Raw genomic sequence first — 13,863 nt, 5'->3', positions numbered from 1 at the left:
ATTCAAAGCAAGGCGAATATCGAATAGCATAACACTAGATAGAATATTCGAAGATATTGAATATCTTCACAACTCTTTGTGTAACCATTTGATTCATTAAGCCTGAATATTCGCTCGAGGGCCTTGCATGCACAAGCCAACATGCAAGAGCATGGTGGATTCTTTCTTGCCACCTTTTGGAGGCTCGTTCCTGGCGTAGAAAGTAATGCCAACACAGTGCACCTGTTCAACACTTGTGCTTGCGTGAACCAGCACGTTTAATAAGCAAACATTGTTTTAGCACCGTCCACTGTAATGCAACAGCAGGACAGAGACAGAATACACCTTACAAAAAAAAGAAGCACACATTTATGAACACAGCAAGAATGCCCATGTAACCAGGTTCATTTCACAGCAATCGTGCTGTAGTGAGTGTACACCAAACATCGTCCCAACTAACCCTCCATGAGCCATATAGCAAATTACAGCAAAATGATAATTAGAGAATCGGCCATCACAAACATGCTCTCAAGATGACCCTGTAGTTCTTCCTAGCTTTCACAAGCTTGTGCATTTTATTAACGGCTAGAGCAGTTTGAAATGCTGGAAATAGCAACATATAGTACAGGATTGCTAAAAGTCAGAGGGAACATCTCATTAATAGTGCAATTCAGTATAACTTTAATATTTCTTCTACATCATGAAAAAATTGATATATGAGATGCTTCTAATAAAAGATCACTTTGCTGAGCTGAGGCCAAATTTAAACTTCTCTGAGCATCCAACATGAGAATACCTTCTATATAGCTGATAATTATAAGTTTATCCCCTCTACACGACAATATCGGTTAGACACATTTTAGATTTACTTTGTCTTAGTAAATAATTCATTATGTCTGTGTTATATTTAAGTTCAACTGTACTGATGAGCTGTTCCCCTAAGAGTGGGCAACCATGAACTCAGTGCACTGAAGATATAGATATTCTTGAATAACAACACACCAGCACAGAATGGCTGTATTACCTTATTCAAATTTTTCTCCTCTGCTGTTTTTCTTTTCTTTATGTTAAAAAAATGAAGTCTTGATAAGATTGCATTGGTTCGATCTAAATGACATTCCTCTACAAAGGCCACCATCAATATGTGCATTGAACATATTTACAATACAAACGGCAACTTAACTGTTACCGAAGCTTTAGCAATGGCTCGCTGCTTAATACCAGAATCTCAGCAGTCAACATTACTAAATACAAGTGTGCATTAGGTATAGTCGAGCACTATGCACTGCGTAAATCTCTATTATTCCCCATAGGCGGCAGTCTCTTCACTCTATATCCTCACTTGGGTCAAGGTTCAGTGACATACCACCAATGAGGAGAAACTAAACAGCAATAACCATGCACATTGAAATCTCAGCAATTAAAAATAGGTCATTTGCATATGCAGTTCAAAGTGTCATAGTGGCACATTTCTGCACCAAAAAAAAAAGTGTTGTGCTGATTCAAATGTTTGCAAAAATCATGACTGCTACTAGACCAAAACAAGTTTTGCCATAGCATTGTGGGCCACTCACAGTTAGTTTTACTTTATCCTTTTAATGAAGGAACAGAGTATAATGGTAAAGGAAAAACACAAAATGACACTGCTCGTGATGAACAAATAAATGCAAGAATAAAAGCAGTAAAGTGCATAGACTATTTGTAAGCCATCATAATGTAACAAATAACAACAGAAAAGACAGCCACACAAGGCCAACATTGACACAACAAACTACAAGATCCTTCAAAAAAGTGCCAAGCTGGGTTTTCCCGCAATACACAAATGACCAAAATGTGGCAGCCAGAACATAGTCAAAATGGCAATTACTGAACACCTGGTGCAATGTTATTGTTTCTGTGTGCAAAGTATGATGGGAAGAAGCACAGAAAACCAATAACAATGCACGAGTCATACTTTAATCAGCATTTTAGCAATGCATGACTCATCATTTCGAGTTAATGTGCATTGCAGAAAAGCCAGCTTAACATTATTCTGAAGGGTCTGCTGCAACATAAAAATAAATCAAAAGAACAACTAGCATCACTCCTTTCCCTAGCTGGCCCTGCCTCCTATGTATATTACACTTTCTGATTCCTATGTGCACATCAAGTCACAACTCAATGATCCCTTGTAGATAAATGGCAAGCATAAACATATTTCATTGAAGCATATTAAACCTACACATGAAGCTTGTCCAAGAATTTCTGTTTTTGTTTTGTTTCTGCATTGTTGGCCAAGATTTAATACAAGCCTGCAATAAACACCATGCCTCGGTGTTACTGAATTATGTGCTCTTTCTTTCTTTTTTTTTACGTCAGACATTAGGTTGAGTGTCAGCAGTGGTATCACCTTCCAGGTTAAAAGACCGAAGTGATACCACTTTGCCATTTTATATTAAGTGAGAACCACGGGAACTTTTCTCACTTTCAGCACAATCCCAACTCCACCTGGAACGACGGCAAGTGTGCCACAGAGACAGCACCAAGAATCGCACACGCCGCAATACCCTTCTTCGGTTGCACGTGCGGTGACGACTACAGAGCATTTGCCATGAAGCCTACCAGAGACTACCCAAGAACAAATTTCAGGAATGCTTTTACGGCTCATTTCAAAACTGCAACATAATGCACCGCTATTTTCACAATTAGGATGCACACAACAAACATCTCTGTCTGGTTGCACTTGTTGCAATCATAGTTTCCAACTCCCAAATTTTTTGTAATGTGCACAAATTTGGGCCTGGCCTAAGATTTTACTAACGTTTCGTCAAGTGTTACGAAAAACAGATTCTGTCCATGGAAAATTTTGAGAAGTGTGAATGAGGTGTCGTATAACACCTGTGCCATTCTTATGGTCTTTGAAATTGAGCAGTTATGCATCGTGCAAGTTTCATCAAGACGTATTCTTGAAAGTGGCAAAATCTGCAACGGCAAAACCACTGAAAACGCCATAGTTATCTAAATGCAATGCATTGCTTTTCAGTATCTGCTGTGTCTATAGCCTCTCACTAAATAAAGTGTGTGTGTATTTTGCAAAAGAAAGGTGTACGCTCAAAGTAAGCTCCTCCTACTCCTCCTCCTCCCCTGTTATGACCGTGGAATTTTAATGAATCTTAGCACTCACGGGTTGGCAGGTATGCTTGAAATCAAGGAAGGCACCCCTTTTAGGCTGGCAACAATGTTTCCATGAGGCAAATTGACTTTCTGTCTTTTAGCCATGATGGCAAACTAAAACAAGGTCTTTTTATTCTACACATGGAATGCTATGATTAATTTTCTACTAGGAAAGCAGTCCAGGAATCTGCGAGCAACCAAGAAGTCAGAACTCATAAAGTTGAACTTTCACTGTTGAAAGAAGCAACAAAGGTAACCATTTCCCTCAACAACAAATAGGTGATTTTCACTTTTTAGCCATGTCGTCCCAAACATTGGTGGCACTTGTAACCTACTTCCGAGAGTTTCACCCTTAAAATGTATTGGAACAGATTGGGCGGAGGAACTGTAGCAATTACGTATCCAAATTCTTCACGTAACACATGATGCCTGTTGATAACAGGAGAAGATACTACCCTCAATGTCCTTTGAGGATCTAAAACTGAGATAACCGATATTCAGCTTTCTGCAGCTAAAGAAAACGCCATCCACAAGTGCCTCTGGAAAAAAATGTTTTGATCATTGTGCACAGTCCAGTGTTCTCACAATGCTTGCATTGCACTAGAGGGCGAACAGCTGGATTATGAAAATTGCAAGTGGCTGCCGTAACCTGCTCAACGGAGACGACTTTACAAAACAACACAGACAATGTTTCAAGGTTAATCTACAAGAGACCTCATTTTCCCCATCGCAGACTTTCGACAGGACATGCAAGTGGTCACAAGCACATGTAATAACGAGCTCTCAACAAATCGAAACAGTCATCTCAAACTGTGGCCAAATGAGTGCATAAGGATGTGGACACGTCGGACTGTAGGAGCCCCCAGTTCCCAACGGCCGCTTTTTCACAAAGCAAACTACAAATATAAAACACATAGCAAAAAAGAAAAGAGCACCAAGGTCAGTCACTTGACAAACAATTTCCTTTCTCACAAGAAGGTTGTGCAGAGTTGGCCGAGTGCTCGGCTGGAACTGCCCGCACGGAGCTGCGCCGCGATTGGAGTCCGCACACCAAACACAAGCGTCGGCTCTGAAAGGCGCTGCCCTCTGTGAAGTCCAGCCTCAGAGGTCCTCTGTGTCGTCCTGTTCAGTCGGCACCTCCAGGGTGCTCATGGAGAGGATGCTGCCGCCAAGCTTCTCCATGCGTCGCTGTTGACACTCGAGCACCAGCCTGTTCAGCTCGGAGGCACTGTAGCCCACCAGCTGCTTGAGGTCACACACAAACTTGTATACAAAGCGCTTGCCGTGAACCTGATGAAAGGCAGAGAAAAAAAGCAGAGACTCAATGAGCCCGCAGCCCCTCTTGCATGAACAGTGGGGTGACAGCAGTAAAGTAGCCCTGACACATATTTTCGAAGTTGTAGAATTAACCACATGCTTCTTACACAAAAAAGAATGACACTCAGCAAACATGAAGGTTGGGAAACAATCTTAAGAAACTTAATTTGACAATAAAGTGCTTTATGCACACTCAATGCATAAGACCTTGAGGCATCAGTGTTATCATGATGTCATGATGCGGAGCAAAATTTGCTTACATAAGTAGGGCTAGGTATGACAATATCGCCCTTGAAAACAAACATGCTGCACAAATTTGGTCTGGTTGCGCTCACATGCGACAGCCGCAGCGGCTACAGGAACGAAGCCAGGCAATGTATCATGACATCATGATGTGTCCACCTCCAGAGTACCAAAACCAAAACTGGTTTGTTGACACAAGCATATTAGTAAATTAATTTGGTGTGGTGTAATGCTCAGCATTATTTTTTCTAGCATTCAAGGCCAATTGCAATGAAATTTCACTCGGGCTAGATTGGCTACAAATACTTATTGTATACTCTCAAAATAATATTGAAAAAGCCACAGGGCTGGTAATTGCCCAGTTTTGTTTTTATAGCCGGATAAAACTTAGGTATGCAGTGAATCCCTGCCCACACACTCATAATTGCCAGCCACTGTTACTTCACGAGGCTGCAAATATTAGTTCGTACTTAAAACTTTCCTTGTTACCTAAGTAAATTGGTAACCACAAAAATAAAATTATAAGCGCGTAATTTTATACATTTTCACTCGTCTACTACAGTGAAATGGTGAAAGCCTAATTTCTTACTGAACTGAAATAAAACGCTTGCTTCGCTGCAACTTATTGTCAAGCTTCCCTTCAGTTGGCAGTGAAGTTTTATGAGTAAAATGGACTCAGCAGTGAAATGAGCTGTACCACGGACTTTTGAAGAGTGAAATTCTCAGACTCCATACACTTCATCCGTGTCTGTTGCACACGTCATCACTTCCGCCGATGAGAAGACTCAAGAACAGCAAACCTTCCAGAGATATCAAGTACAAAGTCATTTTGAAAAGGTTGCATGACAATGATTGTGTTTGTTTCTGTGATTGGCTGGCAGGGTGACACAATCCCACGTGGTTCGTGTGCCTTGGTTGCCAACTGCTGCTTGTTTAAGTTGTATCCTACTAGCAGTTATTAAATAGCTCCTATGTAGACAATGCCTGCATCTGGCAGCAAAGCGGTAGCGATGCGGATATGGTGCATATTGAAAAACCGTACGCAACTGTTGATCTCTCAGTTGCACCATGTTGCACCTAGACAGCCAGGCGCATTGCTCGCTCGTCATTTGCAAGTTGATGGGCATCTGTTTTGGCGTGCATTCTCCCCGTTTCGCTTGTGATTTCAGCTGTTGCAAGAATACTGATGCGTTGCGTGGCCATCGGGTACTGGTATACATACTCGAGCATGAACAATGGCTGTGCAGTACACAATGCTGAGTAGAGGAAGGCTGAACACATCTTTTCTGTCCCAGCTTTCAGAGCTAAAGCATGCACCACAGCGCAGCAGGCAAGTGGGACACGGAGCAGCTAATCCGCACAAAGCATGCAAACTGCAGTTGACAAAGCTGCACAAGCTACATTTCAACAGTACAGTCACTTAACAATAAGGTTTGCTTGGCAAACGCTTTCTCGGGGTGCCTATAAGTACTATAGCGCTGGCGCACGAAAACCAAAGGTAACGTTCAAAGGTGAATTGTATTTAAGGGTGATATGCTCGAGCGATCATTTCCGGTAGTGCATCATCTTCAAGATATTTCATGCGTCTCTACGTGAGACGCGTCAAAGTAGACAAGCAAAATCCTTTCCGACAAGCACCAGAAACCAGCAGTAACCGCATGCTGCATTCGTCACAAAGGAGAACGTGATGCGGCAGCCATGGTGTAGAAGTGGCGGCAAGTCACGCAGGACTGCGATGATGCCAGAGCAAAATGGTCCAAGCTTTATTACGGCCGCCGTCCAGCCTGTCTGGCCATGAGTTTTTGCACACTTAGCCACTTAGCACCGAACCCCTCTAGCGCGGCCGTGCCGCCTCAGCTACTCATAATCCTTTATTACAGATGGCGGTAGCAGTCTGATCAGTCGAGTCCGGCACTTCCAGCGTAACAGGCAGCGGTCTGTGAAGTTAGGTACGTCATGTCAGAGATGCTAAGATCGCTAAAATTTTACCCTGCACTTTAAACATGACCCAAAGCAGTGAGGCAATCACTTGTTGCCACAACACTAGTGGACACATGCGCGGCGAGTGAGCGTTTCCTTGTTTGTCGAAGGCAAATGCAACACCCTCACTTCAGTGAACCTGAACAACATGCTGCTGGTCAGCCAAGCTAGCGTGCGATAGGACATGTTCTATTCCCCCGCCAGCCACACAAGACTGTGGAGCGTCCAATTTTCGCCGATGTAGAGCAACTGCGCCAGGCGTGGACTGGGTCCACATTAAGCTCGACCATATCCGCACCTTTAGCTTGGCCACCCCAATGCACTCTTCTTCGAGCAGAGGCAGAACGCATCAAGGCCCTGCTATTGAACCTAGACAACAAGATGGAGAAAACTGGCTGGACTTGGAGAATGCTTCCCATTAAAAGAACATCGCGGATGTGCAACGGTGTTGTTACGGCACACGAAGCAGCTAACAAAGTATACCAACTCTGTGACTAACGGAGGTGTGGGACCTGTTCGCTGATACACCGGAAAGGAATACAAGCAGGGAAAGTAGACAGCACGGGTGCTGGTTCTCCACATTCTTCACTGTACGTCACCTCCACCAGGCAATAATGGCAGCGTTCTTTTTTTTTTCTTTTCAGTTTCAGCATGAAAAACAATTTTTGCAAGCTCATTGTGATGGATCGACCTGTATTTCAAGCGTAAGATTTTTGCACAGAGACTACTGCATGCATAAATTATCTGAAACTGGGTGTTTTTCGCCGTCAAAAATTTCGTTGCAGCTGGCTTTTAAAAACGGTTTTGTATCTTGATCTAATGCAAAACAGAAAAGTTGAAAATATCATGTCGGTACTCGTTTAAGATCAAAACTGTGCAAGTTGGTGACCTAACACATAAACCCAGACATCATTCAAATTAACCAGGATGAAAGCAAGTTTGTGCCATGCAAGCTGGGCAATGGACAGTGAGTACATAGTACCAAAGCAACACATGTGGCCAGGAGAAACATCCTTGTAGAGGGCTCTAGATTCGATTCTGTCACCTGCAGGCAGGAGTCAAACCCAAATATTATTCAAAGTCCCAGTTTTGACAACACACACATCATACACAGCTGAAAAACTTTTCTATGCTGCCATTGGGGCTTTTCACATGGTAAAAAAAAGGGGCGGTGGGGAAGCCTGTGTTGAACACAGGCAAATTGCACAGGGCATTTTACACATGGGTAAACTTACTTAGTCATTTGAGGGCCAAATTTTTTCAGATATAATGTTCCCTAAGGGTCACATTTTTAGAGCACAGCACTTAGGCACCAGTTCCCGAGACAAGCGTCGGCGTCGGCTTTCTAACTCGTAGCCAAGCATACGAGCAGAAAGAAATAAGAGAACAACCTCGGAGCACAGTGGGAGATGAAAGACAGGGATAGCAAAGAAAGAGCGAGGAGGAAAGCGCAGGAGGAGGGTGCAGTGGAACCATGAGGTGGAAAGCGGAGAAGGAGGGTATGGCGAAAGCACGAGAAGAAAAGCGTAGTGCCACACACGACAGGCTTTGCAGTGACGATGGACACAAGATGGCACCAGAATAGCACACGTAGTCTGTATCGAAACAAAGCACTGCATGAGCAGAGGTCTGTTTGCAGCGGCTGCTGTGAATCGCGCCTACGCGTCACAATTAGCAAGGCAGTCGCACCACACCTCACTCCATTTGCAACGTCCCACACAAGACAGATTGTCCGCACCAGCCAATATATCGCAAAATGAGAACACGTATACTGCTGCACTCAAATTTCGTTTTACGGAGTATCGTAATCATCGCTGAATTCTTTTATTGCAGATTTAAATTGTTCAACATGCGTAATTTCAAGGAACTTCAATAGAGATTTAGAGGTAAATACGCATCATGTCGCACCTCAATGAGGTCCGGAATCCGACTGCATTCAACACAGTGTTGTTCAGCTCCCACAACACACGTCACGCCTGTTCGAGGAGCGAAGTACAGCTGACAGTGGTCTGGTGCAGGCCACCGTCAGTTCACTACATACATACGTACATGTATGCATGCATACATACATGCCTGCACACCCATACACATACATACATATTTTTTATGTATTTTGTAATTGCCTGCACTGTTAATTTGTTAATTACTGTTTGCTTGGAATCATATTTGCAATACTGCAATTTTATTTCTACCAGACCCCTCTGTGTAATACCCCCAACCAGAGGGCCTTTAGGGGTAATTGGAGATTGCAGGGAGAGGCCTTCGTCCTGCAGTGGACATAAAATAGGCCAATGATGATGAATAAATAAACACACATGCACACACACACTCACACGCACGCACATGCATATATACATATACACATACACATCCTTCTAAGCTTTGAAGAGTCTTGGAGCATGCAAGATTATCCCCACCATCTTTATCCTTATAACCGTCTCCTCTATTCCTTCTTTCGACACCCTTTCCCCCTCCCCAATGCCGAGTAGCAGGTCAAAACACTGATTCAGGTCGACCGCTCAGCTTTTCTCTCATAATAAAACCTCTCTCTCTCTTATCCCCTCTCTACCTATGACCGGTTACGACCCAGAGGTGCGACCCAAGAGACACGAGGCCACAGCAAAAGCGAGACATGCCATTTGAGCGCCCACAAGCAAACTCAGTAGCTCTCAGTAGGCTGTAACTCAGTAACTCAGTAGGCTGTAGTGCTCAGCCACCAAATGAGCTCATCTGGTTTTGCTCAACCAGCCAATAAGCATTCACTGAAAGTGATATCGCCAAAAACGATCATGCGAGAACACGTACCTAGTTCACACGCGCGTCACAAAAAGAGATGCGCACAGCAGTATTGCCGGTTTATGAGCACCCACCTATAAATAAATCGCATGCCTGGGATGAGCCATGCGAGCGAGCATCTTACACTGGCACTTTGAATGATAAGAAGGCACAACAGAACTCAGTTTTCCTGCCACCCTTAACCGAAAACAACCTGCGCGAGAGTGCCGATTATAAAGTGTGCAAACACAGCAGTGAGTATGCGGCAGTAAGCTAGGCAAAGTGGAAATACTCCACTTAAGCATCTCCACTGCACTAAGTTGCAACCCCCCCCCCCCTACATGTATGTAAAAATATATTTCATAATGGAAAGTTTAAGAACACAAACCTTAGCAATCATGTCACCATCGTAGTAGTACCGAAGAGCACGGCTGAGCTTCTCGTAGTTCATGGTAGGCTTGTTCTTTCTCAATCCCCAGAGCTGGGCCACCATTTCGGGATTGTTGAGCTTGAACTCGCCCTCGTCACCAACCCACTGGATATACTCACGGCTGTCCCGCTCCGTCAGCATTTCCAGCAGGAACTGCCACAGTTGGATCTGGCCATTGTTGCCTACACATACCGGCATTGAAGCATATCCTCCATGAACTATCACAAAAAGGCAAAGGAAAAGCTAGAGCTCTCTCCTTTGCTTCACCAGACTTAAGCTTAACTAGGCTTCAACAGAACTATGACCAATATTGCTTGCAGATACAAAGCAGGTAAAAAGCAACAACATTATTTTATGCAAGTCCACCACATATACAGTGCTGAACACAAAAGAAAGAAGACAAAAACAAAGCAGTGTTTCTCCATCATTTCACTTAAACACAAGAAATGCTTTTGCATCACACATCTGTAGCACTCACACCGGGTCTTCTAATATATATATATATTTTTTTTACACAAGCTGTTTGATTGCCTGCACTCTCAAATTCACAAGCACATGATGCCATGGGTTAACCTACATATATCTGCTGAGACTAGAGCAGCAAGTTCAGGTTATCTGACTGTCCGAATTATCGAACTATTGCTGTGCTGAGATTCCGTCAAACCCAGGTTTTCTTTTTTCCCACAGTCTGGCATTGCAAGGACAGCTAATTTTCAAGAAATTAGGTTTGACGAGACTTGTCACACATCCCTTGACAACAACTGCATAATACAGGTTAATTTTGAAGATGCAAGCACGAAAACTCCTTAAATTTACCAGCAGCGATGGCTCAGGCCACCTACTTACCAACAGGTGGCCTATGACGTGGTGCTGCTGAACAGAAGGTCACAGGTTTGATTCCCAGCTATGGGAAGCTACATTGCAACGGGGACAGAATGCAATAACACTCATGTACGGCGCTTTAGACGCACATTAAAGAACCCCAGGTGGTAAAGGTTAATCTGGAGCCCCGCAGTACGACATACCTCATAGCTTGCTGTGCATCTTTGTGAAGTTAATTTACCTAGCTCCTTAAGTTTGTTCAATCCACACCTTTTTACTGGATATTGTCGACTTTCAAATGTTTTTGAAGAGAGAGAAGAAATTGGATGCGCACCTTACAGGAGTTAAAAGCTTTGGAGAGCAAAATTTAGGCCCCCGACACAAATTTTGTGACATGATCCTGCCCCTCCTCCTCGACCCTATCAATATTTGAGGGAATAACTGGCAACCATAACCGCAGTACTTGTTGCAAGGAAACTTACAAAAGTGTTGACTGAGCACAGATAGCAAAAGCCAGACACACCTGTTCTGTTTCCAGGTGACCCTTCATACGCTACTCTAGGCGACAGCTTGGGTACCCTGATTCGCGACCGAGCCGGCTGGCTTGCTGCTTTCTGGATGGCAATCACCTGCGGGGCTGGCTGAACATACACAGGCTGCTGAATCACAGCTGGAATGAAGCAGATTATGCATGTATGACTTCATGAATATGCCCCTGCCGTTGATATGCACACAAATGTAGGTTTACTCTTTGTAAGACTAAAAAAATCAATCTAAAGGCATAGTGAAAGGCTCTCCTGCCAGACATGGCCTCATTAAAAGGTAGTAAAAGGAAAGTTAAAGCTATAGAAGCTCTACTGCAAGCTTCTCGCACATAAAAGGATGACACTTAGGCTGGGAAACATATATAAGGCATTTTAATTTAATTCCAAGATTACCCTCAAAGTGTCAGATCTGGAGTCCGGCATTGTCATGACACAGAGCAAAATTTGTTGACTTCATGCTGTAAGGCTACATATGATGAGGTTGCTCATAACAATATAGACAGTGCTGGGCATGACTTCATGCTGTAAGGCTACATATGATGGGGTTGCTCATAACAATATAGACAGTGCTGGGCATGTTTATTCTGGCTGGGCTTGAGTGTGGCAGCCACAGCAATCACAGAAATGGAACAAGCCATTGTTTCACGATGTCATGACGCATCCAGTTTCTAAGTACCAAAACAGAAACTGGTTTGTAGAGAGAAGTATTAACAGTAAATTATTTAGTGTGCTGTGACATTTACTAGCATTATAGGGGATTTCGAGGGCTTCGACTTTCATTTACTGCAAAAAAAATTAATTAAAATAAGTCAAAGTGTCATGTCAGCACTTCTTTGTGGAGATCGGCGCAACTTTCAGGAGATACACCTCAGGGACGGTGAACAGGTGGAGTACCACTTGACTTCCTTCACAATGTTGTTGTTTTTTTACTGCCTTGTGCACAGTGAAACTGTGCGTCAAGGGGCAACGCACTGCACTTTGTGTTCAGTAAAAAAGACAGAGGCCTCGCATGCTGCACAGTATAGCACCAGTCCCGTCTTCCCTTTCTGTTTAAGTTCATGCTATTTATTCTTCTGCCATTACAAACCAATTAGCCTATGCTCGTGGACAACTTTCTGTGGCGATGAAGAGAAAGCTACGAAGGCAAAGCACGTGCAAGTAAGAGTGTTCCTGAAAAAAAAAAGTTCAAGATTCTTATTCGCCTTAGTTTAAGTTGGGGAAGAGAAGACATAAACATCTTATTTATAACAGCAAAATAAGACAAAATAGACCACTGAGTGGCAAAACACACTTGCAGAAGCTGCATCGCCATGGCTTCCCCTTCATTGCTGCATAAAGTTGTCCGCAAGTATAGCAACATGTATATTATGAATCTACACTTCTACTTGTTTAGCTTCCTGTCTTCAACATATTGCTGATTTAAGACCATTTGACACAGTGCAGTGTGCACCACTATGAGTGCCCCATGAGCAATTACTGTACAGAGAGCTTATGCTTTGTCGTCGTTGTGATACAGCTGGAGCATGAATATTTCAGAGTGAAAGGTCCCAGGTTCCATACCAGTTGCAGTGCCTTCTTTTTATCAGTCTTTTATAGTTCATTTTATCATCATCATTCTTGCTGAGATGTGGCTAGATAGCTCTCACGAGCAGTGTGGAATAAAGATGTAAAAGTCAGCTAGCTTTACAGCCCTGCATTCAGTACTGTGATGGCTCTCGATCACAATTCATGCTTCCAGGCTGTTCGAAACAGCTATCAGTGCTATTGGAATTACAGAATTCTAAAATGTGCTTTCCATAAAGAAAGAACTCATTGAGGCCACATATATCACACTGAACCACAGTTTAAAAAGAAGCTTGCAATGCAGCTTCTCTCTGTTCCCCCAGCTGATAGTTAGCTCCTCCAAATGCATATCAAGTACACACCTACGATTTTGCACTTGCGGAGCAGTTCGAGGTGTGTCCAAAAGATATCACCAGGGTCAAAGGACACACGTCGAACAAACTCTGGGTGGGTGAGATCACACAGCTGCTTTCCTGTCAGGTTCCAGTCATCTGCGTTGACATTCTGCAGGTTGAAGTGTTGCGATGCCCACTGAAACCATCGTTGCACGTGCTCGAGCTTCCATGATGATGGGTCTGGATCCAAAACAAAGCACATAGCAACATGTGTTCTCTCTCTATGTCTTGATTATTTCTATGACCTGGATGCAATACACAGCTTTGAAGACCCCTTTCATAATTTGCAAGTGCACTTCTCTGCACAGCAAAATTTCCCAACTGATACAGTCAGCATTCAAATGATGACGAAGTGCTAGCTGCACATGCTAGCGTTTGTCTCCTGCACATGGTTTCATCACCAGAGCCACATCCACATTTTACATGTCACAATACAAGCAAACTATGCTTGTGCACGCTGTTTGCAAAAATGACCATGCCATCATTAATTGGATTAACGCGTAGGAAAGTTAGCTTTACATTTATGAAAAGGGTGTGTTGTGGAATTGTACAACAAAGTGTAAATGTAAATCACGGGACTGCTTTCATAAGTTGGAAATCAACTGTCTGATGAATGTATGCCGTCGGCATCAAAAGTTTACGGATTGTGGGATCTGAGAAA

General features: G+C 43.3%; 1 protein-coding gene across 1 annotated transcript in view; it reads right to left on the bottom strand.

Annotated features, from left to right (window-relative positions):
* Positions 1–217: 217 nt before the first annotated feature.
* Positions 218–13,863, bottom strand: part of LOC135920920 (GA-binding protein alpha chain-like) — a 30,266-nt gene continuing 16,620 nt past the window's right edge. The window contains exons 7-10 of the mRNA XM_065455194.1: positions 13,170–13,382; positions 11,223–11,369; positions 9,836–10,059; positions 218–4,422 (exon numbers count right to left, since the gene is read on the bottom strand). Coding sequence (XP_065311266.1) covers positions 4,234–4,422; positions 9,836–10,059; positions 11,223–11,369; positions 13,170–13,382 — 773 coding nt within the window. The 3' untranslated portion in view covers positions 218–4,233. The remainder of the gene's footprint in view (positions 4,423–9,835; positions 10,060–11,222; positions 11,370–13,169; positions 13,383–13,863) is intronic.

This window comes from Dermacentor albipictus, chromosome 4, assembly GCF_038994185.2.
Source record: "Dermacentor albipictus isolate Rhodes 1998 colony chromosome 4, USDA_Dalb.pri_finalv2, whole genome shotgun sequence".
NCBI classification, from domain to species: Eukaryota; Metazoa; Arthropoda; class Arachnida; order Ixodida; family Ixodidae; genus Dermacentor; species Dermacentor albipictus.
The sequence above is the reverse complement of the archived record's forward strand: the minus strand, read 5'-3'. Positions and strand labels throughout refer to the sequence as shown.